Below are 19,746 nucleotides of genomic sequence, written 5' to 3' on the forward strand. Positions count from 1 at the left end.
TTTATAGTCAAGGAATCTAAGATACAAACAGCTTAAGTTTGCCCACAGTCTGTTCAGACTTAAATCTGCCTGCCTCCAAAGGCATTAAGATTTATGCTCACTTCATTGGGTAGTTGTTAAGAATGTGGTAATTGAAGCCAGGCTTTCCTGGGTTCAAATCCTGGCGCCTTTATGTACTAACTTGTATAAAAGACTCCTCAGTTTCTATGTCCCTGAAATAGAGATTGTCATAGGTACCTACCTCAGAGGGTTATTAGGGATGAATTAATTTATGTAAAGAGCTTAGAACTGTGCCTGACACATAGTAAATTCTCAGGAAATAAATGTTGGCTTTGGTTTTGTTTGTTTGTTTGTTTGTTTAATTTTATTTCAAGGTATTCTTTAGATTCAGATTGTGCTTTCTACTCAGGCTTTATGATAAGTATAGATGTAAACTTTATCTCTGTTCTTACTAAAACCGGGGGAACCTTGCTAAAATTTTAGAAAATACTAGGTACAAATAGTGCAAAGATCTGTGACTGGGACCAGAGGGTTTGGTTTCTATTTGTTTCATAGAGAAGGTTGTAAGGATCAGATGAAGTAACAAATACAAATAAAATTTAAATTGTATATGCTATGCAAATGAGAAATACTGTTATTAAAATTATAGAGCAAAGTTGCAGTATATTATTGAGATTATTAAAAGAACATTTAACTTCCTTAAAACAGGTAGTGATCTATAGCTCTATATGAAGATCACAGTCTGTACCATAAAATCATCTAAGATTCCATCCATGTGTTTGTTCTAAATCTCTTTTTTGGTGGTAGAGCATGAAATAGAATTTTTGCAGTTGTTTCTGTATATAAGTTTGGTAGGACTACCTAAAAAGTACCACAGACTAACTTAACCAACAAATTTTTTTCCTACAATTCTGGAGGCTGGAAGTCTGAGATCAAGATGTCTGCAGGATTGGTTTCTTCCGAGGCCTCCCTCCCTCCTTGGCTTATAAATGGTTGCTTCTTACTGTGTCTCCTGTGGGCTTCCCTCTGTGTATGTGTCTTCATGTCCTCTTCTTAAAAGTCATACTGAACTAATGACTTCACCCTAATGACTTCATTACCTCTTTAAAATCTTACTTTCCAAACACTCACATTATGAGGATTTAGGAGTTGGGACTTCAACATCAGAATTTTGAGGGGAACACATTTTTTTAGCTCATAACAGTCTGTTTAGAGAATTATATGCCAGGTAATCACAGTGCTCCATTGCCCTCATTGTTGAGCACCCAGTGCCCCGGGGCTGAAGCAACATCCTTTATCCGGTGCCTGCCTACCCATCCTACCTTCCACCCGTTACTTAGAACCATGCTTGCAGTTGAGTACCCTAAGAAACACATGCCTCTGCATGAAATCATTGCGTTTGGATTTAAAGCAAATTATTGTCATCCTGTCAGATAATCTGCTTAAGAAACTATTCCACATATTTTAACCTAATAAATTCCTTATTTGTTTCGTAAGCATATTTGTTCTTTCATCTAAATTGAAAAATTTCAAAATCTCTTATGTAGTAATATTTTCTTTCTCTTAAACTGTCTTAAGCTTTAAAAAAAAAAAAAAGTTCTGGGGCGCCTGGGTGGCTCAGTCAGTTAAGCGTCCGACTTCAACTCAGGTCACGATCTCGCGGTCCGTGAGTTCGAGCCCTGCGTCGGGCTCTGGGCTGATGGCTCAGAGCCTGGAGCCTGCTTCCGATTCTGTGTCTCCCTCTCTCTCTGCCCCTCCCCCATTCATGCTCTGTCTCAAAAATAAATAAACGTTAAAAAAAATATTTTCTTGAGGAGTTCCCTGTTTTTACAGAGAATGTTTTCCTTTTTTCCCATTTTAAAAGTAATAACACTTATCTTAGAGACTCAGGAGTATTCAATAAAATACAATTTAAAAACACATATGATGAGCCTACAATTAAGGGAGAGTAATTAATATGTTCAGTCTTTTTTCCATGAATATATTTATTCTAACCTGCCTTTTTTAAACCTAATAAATCATACTGTTTACTGCTGTTTTAGTTATTAATCTAAAACATTTCTTATTCGTCTTTAATGTGGTAAATTATATTTTTATATTAATTTTAGAATGTTAAGCCAACCTTATAATGTATTATCCCTTTTTATATATCTGGATTTGATTGTTTTTAATAACGTTTAGGATTTTTGTGCTTATGTTTATAAGAGAAAATAACCTCAGAAGATGAATTGGAAAATATTCTTCCTTTTTCTATTCTCAGGAAGAGTTTGTAGAAGATTAATGTAGTTTCTTCCTTAAAGATGTGGAAGAATTTGCTAGTCAGGCCATTTGGTCCTAGAGTTTTCTTTATGGAAAGGTTCTAGTTATGGATTATGGTTCTCTGTGTGTATACGTGACAATAATATATGTCATCTATATATAAATACATATATATGTTAAGATAGTTATCATGGAGTTGGCCTATAGGATTGTGGCCGTCAGGAAGGGCAGGTTGGAATTCTGAACTGTTGAGGCTGCAATCCACAGTTGAATTTCTTCTTTCTCAGAGAACCTTAGTTCTGCTCTTACAGCCTTGCAATTGACTGGATCAGGCCCACTCAGATTATCTAGGATAATCTTCCTTAATTGAAGTGATTATAGACTTTAATCACATCTGCCACATACTTTCACAGTAATACCTAGATTAGTGTCTCATTGACCTAGGACTGTAGGCTGAGCAAGTTTACATATGAAACTGACCATCACAGCTTCTCTCCGGTCTAGTCTTGGCTCCCTTACTAATTATTTGATGCCTTCAAGCAGTTGTTTTTTCTGCTTTACCCATTTTTCTGAAGGGTGTATTATTCCAGGGGATAGGACTAAAACTAAGCATGGAAGACATGGTGGGTGTGGGGAGGAAAGCAGACTTTGGCTCAACCCAAGAAGAAGAAAAATGTTTCCCCAAGGATTGCTTTCCAGCTTTTGAGTGAGCAAACCAAGAGACTTTTTATTTTTGGATATTTTTAGTTAGGTTACACTGAACTGGTAGAAGTGTTTTTTAGTCCTAGGTGATTGGGATCCAGATTTTTTGAGATTCATGATTGGTAAAATTATGGGGGAAGAGATTGGAAGCCCATTTAAAAAGAAATCTGGCCATCATTTTCTGTCACCATTCTTTCATAAAAGAAAAAGCATTTAATATCAAAAAAAGAATTACAGGTGTAACTTAGGTACAAAGGATAGTCCTTCTCAAGAAAACATAACACTAACATATACTGTAATCCTTCACATTTCAATATTTTTGAAATCCTGATGTATATTAAAGTCACATATGTATCTAATATGCTAGTGTTTCTTTTTCCTAAAAAGCTACTAGCAGATTGATGATGTCTCAGTCAGTGTCAAGTGTCTTTGAACTGGAGTAATTTGTGTGTGTGTGTGTGTGTGTGTGTGTGTGTGTGTGTGCTGCACTGTTATCATTTCTGCTAAGTATTCAGTGAAAACTTTGACACTAATTGGTACTGGGCCTTGAACCATCTTCTCACACAATGATTTTGGATTGTCTCCAGAGTTTTCAACATGATCTATAGCTACAGTACTGATCCATGGGTCTGTCCCCAAGACCTTCATATACACACTTTCTTGCCATACACACACTTAGCTTTTTCCTGTAAAATGGCCTACTCTGTTGACTAATACATCTTTAAATTTTTTAATTGCACTGGCTTGTACTGTTCTTTTCAAGACCTTATTGCTAATAGCATATTGCTTTGATATTTCCTGGAAGTTTGTATAAGTAATCTTTAACAGCTTGTGTATCTCTTCCTTTATAGGATTTTAGGTTTTTAGCAAGCAGAAGAGTGTCCTGGACATTAGGGAACTCACCCCAGAGATTCTATAATATGTTGACTGACTTCTTCTTAGGAGTCATAGACTTTGCCTGATCTGTTATGTGCCATGGATTGTTCTTAGCATAAAGGTGTCACTAGCATGACCATAACTCGTTGAATCCAATCAAAAGATGGAAATACCATGTGTAGAAATGACAGAATTTCATTTATCCAGTTTTTAGGTAATATAGAAGTCCTCTCCTAGCAACTATTTAAACAGAAAAGGTGCTAGATATGCCCATTATTGGCACAGAAAGGTTGTATGCCCAAGCCGTAGATCTTGGGCTTGGAATTATATTTCTAAACCTATACAGTTTACGTAGAAATCATGAAGTAAATCAGCCCTATAAGGAGAGGTAACATAACATGATGGTAACAGTAGACTGTGAAGCCAGAAGCCTGGGTTTGAAGCCTGGCTTCACTATTTATTAGCTGTGTGACTGTGAGAACTTTCCTTAGCCTCTTTCTTCCTCAGTTTCCTCACCTATAAAATGAGGGTAATAATGGCACCTACTTCATAAAGTTCTGTGACTATTAAATAACATTTATAAAGGACTTAGAACCATATGTGATACGAGATATGTGTGAATAAAGTTTATGGCCATCTGTACTTAAGATGTAGGGCTTGTAGTAATTTGACATATTGAACAACCTCAGCTGATTAATTTGTGATCCTAATGTAAAATGTGTTCTTGAGTCATTAGGTTTTAGATTCAATTATTAATTTAAGGATGTAAGAAAACTTTGCTGTTTGAAAAGAGTGTTGAAATATTTAAGAACTTCTTGAGATACACTAGAATTCATCAGTTTCACTTTTTAGATTTACCAGTTTTTTCATTACTTGAAGATTTGCTTGGTAGGCAAAGTGCTAGAACAAAAAAAGAAAATACGTTAAGATTGTAGATATAGTTTGAAATCTTTGATGGAAACACAAAACTTAGGATAGTGGTTATAGGGGATTCAACTGTATTGTCATATTTTGTATTTTAAACTGGGTGGTAAGTATAGATTTTTTATTATATTGTTTAAATCTTTTTGTTTCCAGTATAGTAGTTTTTTTAACTTGATAAATTTGTAACAGAAAGTAAGGGCAGTCTTAGTTACAAGTTGAACACAAGGTCTTAAGTCTTAATTTAAATCCAAGTAACTATAATATAGCCTCTTTCTGCATAAAACCTGTTCTTGGACGTAAGGTATATTGACAAAAAGGTACCGAGGGCAGTAAATTGGGGATGTCAAGTAGAAAAGACAGGAAAATCTGTCCGAGCAATTACGATCTTGTGACTACTGTCGTGCTTTTATCTGCCTGCCTGTTAGCCTGGCCTCAGTAGTTCATAGGGGAGAAGGAAAGAAAAGGGAAGGAATCAGCTCCAGCCTTTCCATGGAATTGGCATGTCCTCTTCTCTCCTGCATGTCTTCTCTCATTGTGGCTTTCTTCCAAGATAGAAGAAATGAGGAACAGAAGTGGTTCTGCCAATAGACGTCTTTGAATTTTATGTCTTCTCCAACTTGTGCAGTTTTTTGCCTTAAATTCTATTTTGTAAGCTATTAATACAGCTTCACCAGCTCTCTTTTGGGTATGTCTCTCTTTCCATCCTTTGCCCATTTTTCTGTTGGGTTAGTTTCATGCATTTTTATAACCCCTCATTGAATATTGTGATAACTCTGTGTAGTATGTTGCAAATACAGTTTTTCAAATCTATTTTTTATAGGATCTCTTGCCATACAAAAGTTTTTAGTTTTTTGTTTTTGGGAGGGGGTTTGTAATCACATGTGTCTTTCTCTTCTTTTTTAGCTTTGGGGTTTTTGGTCCTGATTATAAAGGCCTCTCTACCCCAAGATTGTAAGTCTCCTAGAATATTCTTCAAAAAGAATATTGTTGTGCTTCAGTCTCTCGTCCATGAAATGAAAGATTATACTAAATCATTTGTTCCCAAACATAGCTAGTCTACAGGATCACCTGAGGAGCTTGTTAAAAATTCATTCTCAGATCCTACCCTAGACTTACTGAATCAGAATCTCTGGGGAATGGGGCCCAAGAATATGTTTTTAACAGGTTCTTGTATGTAACTCTATCAGTTAGACCTGAGAACCACTGGACAATATAATTACTTAGGTCTCTTATTCCAAAAATGCCACTTTTCTGTATTGTATAACTCTCGTGTTTTGATTTTTCTCAACTAGATTGTAAGCTCTTTGTATGAAGGGAGGACTATGTCTTAAGTACTACCCTTCTTGACAATAACCTATTGAGATCCTGTTATTTCACACTTAGACAATTCCAATAGCCTCTTCTTTTAACTATTCCAGTCCATCTGTGGCTGTATTTATCTTGAAGCATTTATCTTCAAACATATTGAACATGAGCCTTCCATATGTAAAAACTTTGGCTACAAGACAAAATTTTATTTTACTTTATAATTCAAGGCCCCCATAAGTTGGCTCCATCTTGTTTTTCAACTTCCCCAGGGCCAGTATGTATAGTCATCTAAGTTGTGCATTGTATAGCTTCTTAGATGATGGTATACATGGGGTTCCCTGGAGTTGTATGATATGATGGTGAACCTGATTTCCCCACCCTTTCACATTAACCCTTCACTCTAGCCTGATTAGTCTCCCACCCACCCCATTTTATGTAGTGATAAAGCCTTGTTCACTTTTACTTTCCTGCCTGTTCTGTGCCATCTGCACTATCTGGCCTGCCCTTTCCTCTTTTCTCTACCAAAGTTCTACATATTAACATCTGCAGAGTGGAGTATTACATAGTAATAAAAAGAATGAGGGTGGTTTCTAATCACTCGTTTGGAGTGAATTCCAGGATATATTGTTAAGTAAAAATCGCAAAGGACAGGATTGGATATGTTGTTCCATCTTTTGTATAAGAAAAAGAGGAATTAAGAATTTATATGTATATACACATTTTATCCTAATTTCTTCAAAGAGAAACATGAAGGATAAACAGAAATTAATAAAACTGGTTATCTGTAGGGAATAGATAGGGAAAGATTGGAGGGAAAAGGGAAGGGAAAAACACTTCTCTCAGCATTCCTTTCTTGTAACACTGTAACTTAAACCATGTAAATGTTTTACATAGTAAGTGTAGAGAGAAATAAACCTAACCTATAGGACATACAGAGAAAAAATAACTTGAACATATCATACTGATAATACATCAGGCAAGAATCATCAGTAGATTGCCAAAAGGACAAAAAGAACTGCCCCCCCCCCGTAGACTTAAAACTTAGTATGTTTATTGTGAGTAATAATATTGATATTATAAGTTTGAAACTAGTTTATGAACCAAGATTTTCATTGTAAGGGAAAAGATGCTAATATAAAGAAAAACTATAGTGTTGAATTTGAGTTGAAAGTATCAGTGTAAATTCTTGCTTGTTTTAAAAAAAAAAAAAAAGTCCCCAGCTTTATCTACTGAAATGGCCTAGAAGCAGTGACAACCCAGTAGCTGTGAGGACAGTTAGTGCTCAGATCCCGATTTATAAATGCCATTGCCCACTAAAATGAACAAAGGCTCCTGGCAAAGTGGCTGATTCCAGGTCTGGGGCAGAGATGGTAAAAGGTGCGCTTGGAGAAATCTTATGCCAGAAGTAGCCTCAAAAGCAAATAGAATTGTGTTAAAATGACAGACAATGGCTTGAAGAGAACCCCACTAGCCATATTTGGGACAGTTTAAACCAAAAATTGGGGACAATTTTTTAAAAATCATGGTAATGGATTATTGTAATATACTAGATTAAAACAAATCTTTGAGTTCATAATGATAGGGAGAAATAAAGGAAAAGTGTAGAAATAGTTGTACTTCATGGAAGGCTGCTATACAGTAGATGTAGGAGGAACAACACAGTTAGAGAGCCCTCATTTTGTAGTCCCAAATGTAATAACTGACTCAGGCAAGAATCATCAATAGATTGCCAAAACCACTGGGTGAAAGGTTATTGGGAGATAGAGTATTACATCTCTCTTTACAGCGGGGAGAGATCTATTGTCACCATTTAACCAAGTGGCCAAGCTTTTCCCCTATAGTAGGGTATGGTGGCATTATGTCTCTAATGTGATGGCATTTGGAAGGATACAGCTGCCATCTATGTAGTATTCTTGTTTAGACACATAGGAGAAAATTTTTTACTTGTGTGGAAACACTGAGATCCAGGATGTTGGAACGGACCTAGTCTCTTTTAAAATGTAAATTTCATTTTAAAAATAGATGGAGAGAGGGACTATAGGAGATTTAAAAATTTGGAACAACTAGGGGCACATGGGTGGCTCAGTTGGTTAAGCTTCTGTGCGGCTCAGGTCATGATCTCACAGTCCATGGGTTTGAGCCCCGTGTTGGGCTCTGTGCTGACAGCTCAGAGCCTGGGGCCTGCTTAGGATTCTCTCTCTCTTTCTCTCTCTCTCTCTCTCTCTCCCTCTCCCCCCCGTCCCCCACTCGTACTCTGTCTCTCTCTCTCTCAAAAATAAATAAAACATTTAAAAAAAATGCAAGAAACAAGCCTTAATTATGGATCCCCAGAAAAGTCTATAAAAGAAAATATGAAACCAAATTAGTAAATTTGATTATGGATTATGTGTTGAGATTATGGAATTGTCCATTTTCTTAGATGTGAAAATGGTACTGTTGTGTTTTGTAGGGGAATGTTGTAATTCTTAGACTGTGCATACTGAAGTATTAGGGATGAAGTGTGATATCTGTCATTCTCAGGTGATTTGGAAAATCTGTGGAGGGGGAAGGAATGCAAAGTGCACCCCAATGAGGCAGGATGATCATTGGTAAATCTGAGGGGTATACACCTGTGTACTGATTGTAATGATTTTTCTATTTTCCTGAAGATTTGAAGTGTCCAAAAACTGGGGAAAAAAATCTCTTCAGAGCCCTGTGTAGATTTTGTCTGATGAAGACTTCCTTTTCCCAAGCACACCAGCTAGAGGTGATTTTCTCATATGAATTTTTATGACTTTTATGTTTCTTTTATGATTCCCAAACCTAAATGCATATGAGAGCTGCCTAAGTTGACTTTTTAGAAAAAATTACGAACTGCTGGACCCCACAATAAGCCTATGTTAATATACTCTGGGAAGATAGGCCTGACAATCAAACCAAGGGTTAGAACCGCTTATTCTGTATGTATTAGTTAAATTTATTTATCTTTTTCACATATTCCCACCTAACCAGCATGGGAGCTTAGGATCAGCCCTGTAGGTGTCCCACAGTCCTTTGCCCCTTTTTGCTGGCACAGTGTTATGTGTGTTCCACACAGTAGATGTTTGGTAAATACATGCTGACTATATATGTTCGCTGATTTGTTGACAGTCTGAAGAGGTTACCAGAAACTTCTCTAAATTCTGAGAGATTAAAATAACCTAGCTGATAAAAGTGCTTAGTCAATTCAAAAGATTCATTTGAAAGCTGTCTAGGTTTTAGTTATAAAATTACAGGTTTGGTTTACAAAAATAACATGCCTGTTATCGGTAAATATTTGAAATTAAGAGTTACCAGTGGAATCATAAATGAATTTCATTACCTCTGCAAACAGACATATTCAGAATCCAGTACTTAACAAAAAATACAGATACACAGATAAGTAAAGGGGTTGTTAGTATTGGAATTGAGATGAGGGATAATGTGGTAGCTAGGTGATAATGCAAGAAAGGAGAAACAAGAAGAGATTAAAACTTTTATGAGTATGATTTTTATAAGCTTGAAGCTAGGTTTGAATATATGAATAATAGTAACAGCTAACAATTTTTCAGTATTTACCATATGCCACAGATCGTACTTGATCTGAAGTATTTGTGATCCCTAAAATAGCTCTTCCAAATAGATGGTATTATTAATTTACAGATGAGAAAATGGAATCTCAGAGAAGTTAGTCATGTGCCCAGATTCACGTAGCTAATAAGTGGTGGAATCACGAACCAAACTATTTAGTCTAGCTTCAAAGCACTTGCTGGCAAATACAGGAGAAGCAGGATAGGGTATGGTTAAATATAGCTTCCCTTAATTTGAGACTTTGTGAAGAAATGGTATGGTAAATGGGAAAACATTTTATAGCATCAGTTCTTTGAAAAGAAATCTAAACAAGAGGCGCCTGGGTGGCTCAGTCAGTTGAGCGTCCGACTTCGGCTCAGGTCATGATCTCGCAATCTGTGAGTTCGAGCCCCATGTCGGGCTCTGTGCTGACAGCTCAGAGCCTGGAGCCTGCTTCAGATTCTGTGTCTCCCTCTCTCTTTGCCCCTCCCCTGCTCATGCTCGCTCTCTCTCTGTCAAAAATAAACAAACATTAAAAAAAAAAAATTAAAGGGGCGCCTGGGTGGCGCAGTCGGTTAAGCGTCGGACTTCAGCCAGGTCACGATCTCGCGGTCCGTGAGTTCGAGCCCCGCGTCGGGCTCTGGGCTGATGGCTCAGAGCCTGGAGCCTGTTTCTGATTCTGTGTCTCCCTCTCTCTCTGCCCCTCCCCCGTTCATGCTCTGTCTCTCTCTGTCCCAAAAATAAATAAACGTTGAAAAAAAAAATTTTTTTTTTAAATTAAAAAGAAATCTAAACAAGATAAAGCAGTTAGGGGAGAAGGGTTGGTGTTTACTAGGGGTTAAATAGTTGTATAGGCTCATAGGGAGAGTATATAAGAAGGGCATGTACTGACCAGTATTCAAGAAGTACAGTATCATAAGTTCTTTTTCTGCACAGAAGCAGTCTTCTGGTGTAGCTGCAATATTAACCTAGACTGCATAATCTATCTTTAGTCCATATAATGTATTTGTATGTGTTAAAATAGCTGAAGTAAACTTAGTTTTACTTTTGAATTAAAAATTTGATTAAACATTGTCTCAACAATAAACAGCAAAATTAGTATTAATAGTTTCAGTTATCCATACATTTTTAATATTTCATTGGAATGAGTTATGGCAGTTATCTTTTTAGGTAAAGCAAATTTTTACTTCCTATAAAAAAAGAACAAACAGGGGCACCTGGCTGGCTCAGTTGGTGGAACATGCAACTCTTGATCTCAGGGCTGTGGGTTCGAGTCCCACGTTGGGTGTAGAAATTGCTTAAAAAATGAAATCTTTAGGGGCACCTAGGTGGTTCAGTTGGCTAAGCATCTGACTCTTGATTTAGGCTCAGGTCATGATTTCATAGTTCGTGGGTTCGAGCCCCATTTCGGACTCTGCCCTGACAGTGCAGAACCTGCTTGGGATTCTCTCTCCCTCTCTGTCTGCCCCTCCCCTGCTTGCTCTTTCTCTCTCAAAAATAAATAAATAAACGTTTAAAAAATACTAAAATAAAATCTTTTAAAAAAAGGAACAAAGCTACATTCTGGGTAACAAACTAGTACAGAGAATCTGTGTACAACCTCTGTCCGTTAAATGTAATGTTCTAGGACTCTTATCACAGTAATTCTAAATTAATAAAATATATTACTCATTGAAGAAAAAACATAAATAGTTAAGACATAATTTTAAAAGTCAGAAGAAAGCATTTCCCTGTTGACAACTTAGAAATACCATTTTAGAACTTCCAGATAAGTGACATAGAAAAATGATGGCAAGATTGTTAAACTGAAATTATACATGACATTGGCACAGAAATAGATGAATCAGTGGAACAGAGTGTAAAAACCAGGTCAAGCATTTATCATATGTCAGTATTTGATGAAGGTGACACCTCAAATCAGTATGGAAAAATGGACTCTTCAGAATACATTAACGCAGTTAATTGGTTAACCATTTGAATTTCGGTAGATCCCTATCCCATGCTATATACAAAACAGATTCTATATGGGTTAAAGATTATAAAAAAAAACAATAAAACAAAATCAGTTGAGTGAAATTTGGTATAACCATGTAACAGAATAATATGTACCATTGAAAATGATGTAAGAGTGTGATTATTGACCTACAGCCAAAATCATGTTATGTTGAGAAATGCAGCATAGTATTTACAGAATTTCAAATTGTGAAAAATAAAAAAATATTTATGTGTTTATGCTTAGGAAAGTCTGGAAGAAGAATTATGGGTGATTTTTGTCTTTTCGGTATTTTCTGCCAGAAACAATAAACCTTTACTGCCTGCGTGCAGGATTATTCTTTGTTTTTTAAAATTCTGCAGGACTAAAAAAGCTAAAGAAAAGTTTGACGATAGAAGAGGAGGATGTGGTATCTTCCTGAGGAGAAAAATGGAAAGACACAGAAGGTCAAGTGCAAATGAAGTTAGGCAACTGAGGCAAAAAATAGTTTGTAGAATTCCAGAAACAGTACAAGGTGTGATTTCACTGAATCAAAATGACAAAGGTAACTGAAATCAGTAGAATCATACAATAAAACATAATAAGTATATTCAAAAGTGGAGGATGAGCATGATGAGCTTAGAGAGCTAAATAAATGCTAACTAAGCAGTTGTTCAAGGGAGATTTACACCAATCTCCCCGTTTATCACTTGTCTTTTGTATAGTGCTTCGTGATTTTTGAGAGCTTTTCCATGCATCCTATTTGAGAAAGGTTTGTCTAGCTTCGTAATGGCAGACACCATCCTCTGTTTTTATGGATGAAAACAGTGAAGCTTATAGAATGTTTTGGTGACATGGCTAGTTAATAATGAAGCCAAAGTCAGAACCTGCTTTGCTTATCTTGTGGGTGGTCTTGTACGATTATACCTTATTCTCTCACAGACATCCAGGGAAATGAGAGCAAGTCATGGGAAATATCCAGTGATTCTAGTCAAGCCTGAAAAACTGGATGTGAATAGATCATGGCTATTACCTAATACCTACCCAGCAGGGTTGTCTTTCCCCACCCACTCAAAACTTTTAAGACTTTCAAAGGTGAAATTTTAGAAGTATCGATGAAAGTTTTAAGTGAACTATGATAGCTCATTTTAATGTAATTTTATTAGATTAGCAAAGATGAAGAAAACTGAAACGCTGTTAGCAAGGGTTCTAGAGAATGGATGCTCCATGCTGCTGGAAAGAGTTTAAACTGGTATATTTATAGAGGACAGTCTGGCAGTACCTATCAAAACTTAAAAATTATTTACCTTTTTCCATATCTGTTTTACTTCTAGGAGTTTATTCCAAGAATATAGTGGGAAGATGCCCAGAGTTAACATGTGCAAAGAGTTCACAGCTGTGTTGATTTTTAAAGTATTGCTGTCTTTCTATATTGGCTGAAATTTTTTCAGTGAGTACTTAATGGCTTTTATGAGTAGTGAAGTACTAACAATGCTATTTCATGGAAAAATATAACCATTCTATTACAGGATTCTTACATTACTACCATAACTCCTACACGTTAAGAACAGCAGCTATGACCCTGGATATTACTGACTTTCTCTTTCATTTGTGACAAACAATAGTTCTATAATCAGTAATGGATGAAAGGCAAGATGGTTTGGGGGAAGCAGTGTGATTGGATGGAAAGAATATGGGAATCCAACAACCTAAGTTTAGAATCTACCTTTGCCCCTTAGCTAGAGTTAGGATTTGGGGCAAATTGGCTAACCTCTCTAAAACTTGATTCCCATCCCCACCCCCAGTTTGAGTGAGGATAATTAAAGCATCTCTCCTGGGGTTGTTTCTGTACCAAATAAGATTAGGTTTGTAAAATTTCTTTGTAGACTCCCTGATTTGGGAATAAAACAATAATCAACATTTATTGAATGTTACGTGCCAGGCATTGTACTAAGTGCTGATTTACTCCTTATATCAACCCGGTGTGGTTAACAGTTACTTCCTTTTTGTCAAGTGAGGAAATTGAGACTCAGATTTAGGAACCTGCACAGGGCCACAGTTATAAAAAGTAGAACATAATGGAAGATCACACTTGGAGAGAAATGTACCAAGAGATCTCTAAGAAGTTATTCATGCCTCACCAGTCTGCCAGAGTTCAAGGAGATGCATACATGTGAAGGGAGGACCCAGTGGAAATAATTTACTCACAGGGGTCTCTTTCTTTGCTCATGTAAACAGCTAAATTCTTATGGGTTGAGAAACAATGTAGGAAACTCTGATATTTAGAATGTTAAGAATAGAGTTTATATGGGCTTGAGACTGGAATGGTCTTATTCAGTATTCTTAGAAATAATCTGGAAAAAGGAAAACCAGAATTCCTTAAATAGAAGACTGAATTTCTTCTGAGATTGGAACATTAGGGTCATACTTGCAAAGGGGGTGAATAGAACATGACAGAAAAGCTTCAATAGAAGTTGTTTAAAATATATATATACCCAGAGGGGCATCTGGGTGGCTCAGTCGGTTAAGCGTCCAACTCTTGATTTCAGCTCAGGTCATGATCTCGCAGTTTATGAGTTCAGGCCCGCATCCAGCTCGGCACTGACAGTGCAGAGCCTTCTTGGGATTCTCTCTCTCTTCCTCTCCTCTGTGCCCTTCTCCGTGCGTGCGCGTGCTCTCTCTCTCTCTCAAAATAAATACAAACTTTGGGGGAAAAAAACATACACCCAGAGTACATTCCGAAAATGGTAACCTCTTTGCTACCAGTTAATGATATCTTAGAAGGTGATCATGTAGATATTTTAGATTATCTTCTACCTCTCTTGTCTCCCACTGCCCTCCCTGTTACTTTTCTGGCTATCACCCGAGAATATATGTGAAGCAAAATGGAAAATCTGTTCACCTTTAATAGAAAACATTAGCAGGGTTATTACTATGTATAAGTAGAAAAACATACTGTAACTAGGCCAAAGTCAATGATAGGTGATTAAAATAGTTAAAGGAACTTAGTGGTTTTTACATAAGAATGGACACAGGGCCTCAGTCGGGTTAAGCCTCCGACTTCCACTTCGGCTCAGGTCATAATCACACGGTTTGTGAGTTCGAGCCCTGAGCCCTGTGTCGGGCTCTGTGCTGACAGCTTGGAGCCTGGAGCCTGCTTCGGATTCTGTGTCTCCCCCTCTCTCTGCCCCTCCCATGCTCATGCTCTGTCTCTCAATGATAAATAAACATTAAAAAAAATTTTTTTTGAAGAACAGATGGAAAAGACTGGGATTTGTTTGAAATGAAGGTTTGGCACAGATGTGATTACTTTCTAAATCTGATTTCTAGAGTACAGATGAAGGGTACATTGGTTTATGTAGCAAATTCTGTGGCATCCTGCCTTATCACCACCCAGATTACTCTGAAGTTATTAAAAAAAAAAAAAAAAAAGGATACTACCTTTTAAAAGATCATACCCTTGTGGGATGCCTGAGTGGCTCACTCAGTTAAGTGTCTCTTGATTTCAGCTCAGGTCATGATCTCCTGGTTTATGAGATTGAACCCCTGTTGGGCTTTGCACTGAAGATGCAGAACCTGCTTGGGATTCTCTCTCTCTCCTTCTCTCTTTGCCCCTGTCCTGCTTTGCACACGTGTGCTTGGATGCTCTCAAATTAAAAAAAAAAAAAAAAATCATACCTTTGTACCATTAACAGTCTGAAAGCATTATGCTTTTGAGATAGATCCATGTTAGGGTTGTTTGCCCCTGACCACTTTACAACTAGATTTTAAAATCTATTCAAAAAATGTTGAATAGTTCAGTGGCAAGATATTGAACTTAATGGCACAGTGATCCATGTAATTATCTTACATTCTTCAGAAATAATTGGTTAGAGGAAATTGCAAGTAAGAAAAAAATACATAGACATTATCTAGAGGTTATTTTGGATTAATACTCGAGATGATTATGTTCTAAGGAGAAACTGTGGTGTGTCCATTTTAAGGTGTAAGGAATATGTGGAGATAGTTCCACCATCAAAGATTGTATGTAAATTTTCCAAGATGGGAGATTATGATGCTGTTCCAGGTCAGCAAAATGAAGACTTAACAAAGAATGGGCCTTCATGCGAGGTCTATGATATAAATAATAAATATATTTTCGTAGTTCTTTACAGTGTATAAAAATGCTCTCCCATACTGTGTAGAAGTGAAGCTTCAGCCAGCTTGTTGGATGTTAAGTTTTCTCTGCTTAATGGCTGTATAGTCTGAATTCTGTTATTAATATATTTCTGACTCCTAGTTCTTTTCTGAAACAGTCTCTTCATTTACTGTTAAGTGTGTCAGGGGGTGTCATGATCCTTTAGTTTTCGTAATTGTATGTTGCTGTGACTTTAGGACTGTGTTTTGACCAAAGATAGTTTTGTAGCAATAGAGACTATATTATTGAAGTGCTTTGCTTATTTATTTTTTCCTTTTTCCTAGATCTGTTCTAAGGACCAGGATTCATTTGGGGGATGGTTACAGAATTGAACCATGATAGGCATTGAAAATATAAATTCAAAGTTGAATGAAACACCAATCCTGGAAGGGGAGTAGTAGTATGTTTAAAGTGGTTGCTCTGGTGTATGTTGAAAACTTGGTGTTAGTTAACTTTTCAGGTTTCGAAGTTTTGTTCTGTCATTCTAGAATTACAGAGGAATTACTTCATAGGAGACTTTGGGTAAATGTTGCATTAAGTAATTTCTTAGTGTGTGCCACTAAGCTTTAATCCTGAGATGATTTCTTGCAAAAAGGAGTTCTGACGCCAAATACATTTGGGAGGAGTCTGTAATCTGGGTCCTTTCTTGGAGTTTCATAGTATACTCTAATCTTGTTCATTGAAGCATTGTTTGTAATAGTTAAGAAACAGCTTAAATATTCATGGATAGAAGAGTGGAATCAGACTATTTTACAGCAGTTAAGAAGGAATTGGGGCACCTGGGTGGCTTAGTCAGCTGAGCATCCGACTCTTGATTTCAGCTCACGTCATGATCCCAGGGTTGTGGGATCGAGCCCTGCATCAGGCTCCATGGTCGATATTCTCTGTCTCTCTCTCTCTCTCTGTCTCTCTCTCTCTCTCTGCCTCTGCCCCTCCCCCTCTCCTCTTTCCACTTCTCCATCTCCCTCTTTCTCCCCCTTTCTCCCCCCTCCCCCTTCCTCCCTGCCTGTCCCTCTGCCCCTCTCCCTCACTGGCTCTCTCCCTCTCTCTTTAAAAAAAAAAAAGAACAAGGAATGAACCAGATCTTGATCTTTCAACATGGATGCATCTCAAGAACAGTAATTTAGAAAAACATTACAGAATGAGAATGATGGATGTATAGTATATAGTTTGTGTGTTCTTTTGAAACCATATGCTTTTACCAGCATATCTGTAGAGTATGAATTCATTTTTGTAAAGTCAAAAGGATTCAAACCAGCAAGGTGTGATATGGAGAAGTGATTGGGATTGGGGATGATGATCAAAGCATCCTTTTTTTTTTTTTTTAATTTTTTTTTAACGTTTATTTATTTTTGAGACAGAGAGACAGAGCATGAATGGGGGAGGGGCAGAGAGAGAGACACACACACAGAATCGGAAGCAGGCTCCAGGCTCTGAGCCGTCAGCCCAGAGCCCGACGTGGGGCTCGAACTCACGGACGGCGAGATCGTGACCTGAGCTGAAGTCGGGCGCTTAACTGACTGAGCTACCCAGGCGCCCAAAGCATCCTTTTTAAGAAGGGAAATAGTCATGTATTATTTGCAATAAAAATTAAATGCAAGTAAAATGCCTGTTAAGTGCTCAGAGGGCTACTTTCTTTTACCTCATTGGAGATGCCTAACTTGCTAAGTTTCAATTCCATCCTGCTGTGTATTAATTCAGTTCATTATATACAAGTTAAACTTCATTTTGAGCCCCGATTCCACTAGGAAGAAACTGTTTTCAAACTATTCCATTGTAATGTGACTGTTCTTCACACATTTTAAGGAATAAATGAAGTAATTGATACAGTGTAGTCTGTGCAGATTCTCAAGAGATGGATTTATTCAGGCTTACCATCTTTGGTCCAGGAGGTCTTTAGGAGAGCAACAAAGAGAAGTTTGAACTTGGTTCTTGAGCCGCTAGTGGAAGAGCTGAGAAGCAGTACCTGTACTGCTGAGTGGAAACATTGCCATTCAAAACCTGTTAAGCTTAAAGAAGCAAACCCCCCTTTTGGTCTTTCCATTGCTGGCAATAATGCTCTTCCCGGTTCCATATCCTTTCCTTATCCTGTTCAGTAGACCTGATTTTGACCTTTCTGAGTCAAACTTGAGAGCAGTGGTGGTTTTATTTGAGTTTACCAGTCCCTGGGGATCTGTTTTAACCTCTACATGTTACTGCCTTTAGTGACCTAACTTCTTCCTGAACCGGTGTTAGCATGCAGTCCATTTGCATAAAAATTGGTAGTGACGTAAGAGGATTCTTCCACCAGAACACCAAGTGGAAATCAGTACAGTATAAACTAAAAATGCTAATAAGTAGGGTGAACTTCAGAAATGTTTCAAGTAGCTGGGCATCCCCCAAGGATGGAAGGGCTGCAGGGCTTGATTATCTGGAAGAAAGGTATGAAGCCTCCTGAACTGCCCTCCCCCGCGCGCCCCCCCCCCCCCCCACTTCTGCCTGATCCGCAAATGCCTTGCAAGTGGCCGTAGCTCATTATGTGTTCTTGGTCACGACTGTGCACTGCTTGGGAGAGAGTTAGCCTTATCGCCAGTGACGTCTTCATGTAATTTTGAGGTGGGGGCTAGGGTTGAAGATAAGGTGCAGAGAGAACTTATAAAGAAGAACTTGAGCACAATAAGTCAAATTTTGCTTGAGTACTCCCATAATACTCCATGAGTATTATGGTTGGTTGTTTTTGTTTCCTAGTGCTTAATTGTTGCAGGAACATCTGTGTCTCAATTGTTTTTGAATAGAGGCAGGTTTTCTTTAATTGACCAGTTGGATTCTTCCCCTCTTTTGTGTCTGTGATACAAACATCATCAAATTATTGCACTACCATTTTACTTTGTAGTATTGATCAAGATTGTGGCCAAAACTGTGGATTTGATATCTGTTTTTGGATACAGCTTAAAATTACTCCCAAGTAACAAGTTTATCAACATGCTTATATTCTTAGTGATTTGATAAAGACCATTTAAATAAGCTCAATTCCTGTAAGTATAAAATTACAGAAATGTTTAAGATGTCATTTCTTCTCAGAACAAGACTGAGAGCTTTTGGTGAGTTCTCTAGTTTGGCTTTCTTGCCTTGGAAGTCCTTGGAAATCTGTTTTGAGAGCGTTCTAAATCCTGCATATTCCTGTCTTCTAGGATTTTTTTCTGGTCAAGCAGACAGTTCAGGATACAGAATCCAAGGATGAATGTTCACCGTGGCAGTGAGAGCGACAGGTTATTGCGGCAGGAGGCTGGCTGCCTAACGGATGAAAGCCCAGCTGCGGCACAAGAGAAAGAAACAAATAGCCCGGCTTCTTCTGGTCTTCAGAACCTTACTTATCCTCTAGGCCCCAGGAGCGATGGTATGACGCTTAGATCTTGACTTCATTTGGTGGGCTTTCCAACATCTGAGCATCCACTCTACCCAGAAGGCATGCATATTCTTTACCCAAATAAAATATCCAGCCAATTGGCTTAGCTTACATATCACAGCTCTATACAGCTGACCATCACAAAAAAATCTCCACTTAATCAGTCCAGCATATCTAATGTGGCAATGATAGTATAAGAAAAATTGTCTTGGATTCCGAGTCAGAAGACACATTCAAATTCTAGCTCTGCTACTATCATCTGTAACCTTGGATGAGCTGCTTAATCTTTCTGAGCCCTGCTTTCTTAATCTGGAAGACAGGGATATTAATAATCTTCTTACTTCATGAGACCAAAAGACTTTTTAGTTATTGGACGTGCCGGCTCTTGATAAACTGTTAGGTTCTTCTTAATTTTTAATAAAGACAGTGGCAACACTAATAATATCAGTTACGGTTTATTGAGCATTCACTGTGCTAGGAACTTTACATACATTTTTTTTTTAATACAGGGTGGCAAATCTAGACCACTGCCTGTTTTTGCAAATAAAAATTTTAAATAACAGCCATCATAATATG

At 37.5% G+C, this 19,746-nt stretch overlaps 1 protein-coding gene across 4 annotated transcripts in view; it reads left to right on the plus strand.

Moving 5' to 3' along the window:
- Positions 1-19,746, plus strand: part of KCTD20 (potassium channel tetramerization domain containing 20) — a 37,757-nt gene that overhangs the window by 3,207 nt on the left and 14,804 nt on the right. The window contains exons 1-4 of one of the 4 annotated variants that reach the window (XM_047858623.1): positions 8,718-8,815; positions 11,992-12,173; positions 12,943-13,058; positions 18,956-19,161. In XM_047858623.1, coding sequence (XP_047714579.1) covers positions 19,002-19,161 — 160 coding nt within the window. In that variant the 5' untranslated portion in view covers positions 8,718-8,815; positions 11,992-12,173; positions 12,943-13,058; positions 18,956-19,001. Of the gene's footprint in view, positions 1-8,717; positions 8,816-11,991; positions 12,174-12,942; positions 13,059-18,955; positions 19,162-19,746 lie in introns of those variants that run through there. The other 3 variants (XM_047858625.1, XM_047858624.1, XM_047858626.1) reach the window with 3 other exon arrangements.

This window comes from Prionailurus viverrinus, chromosome B2 (genome assembly GCF_022837055.1).
Source record: "Prionailurus viverrinus isolate Anna chromosome B2, UM_Priviv_1.0, whole genome shotgun sequence".
In the NCBI taxonomy this organism is placed as follows: Eukaryota; Metazoa; Chordata; class Mammalia; order Carnivora; family Felidae; genus Prionailurus; species Prionailurus viverrinus.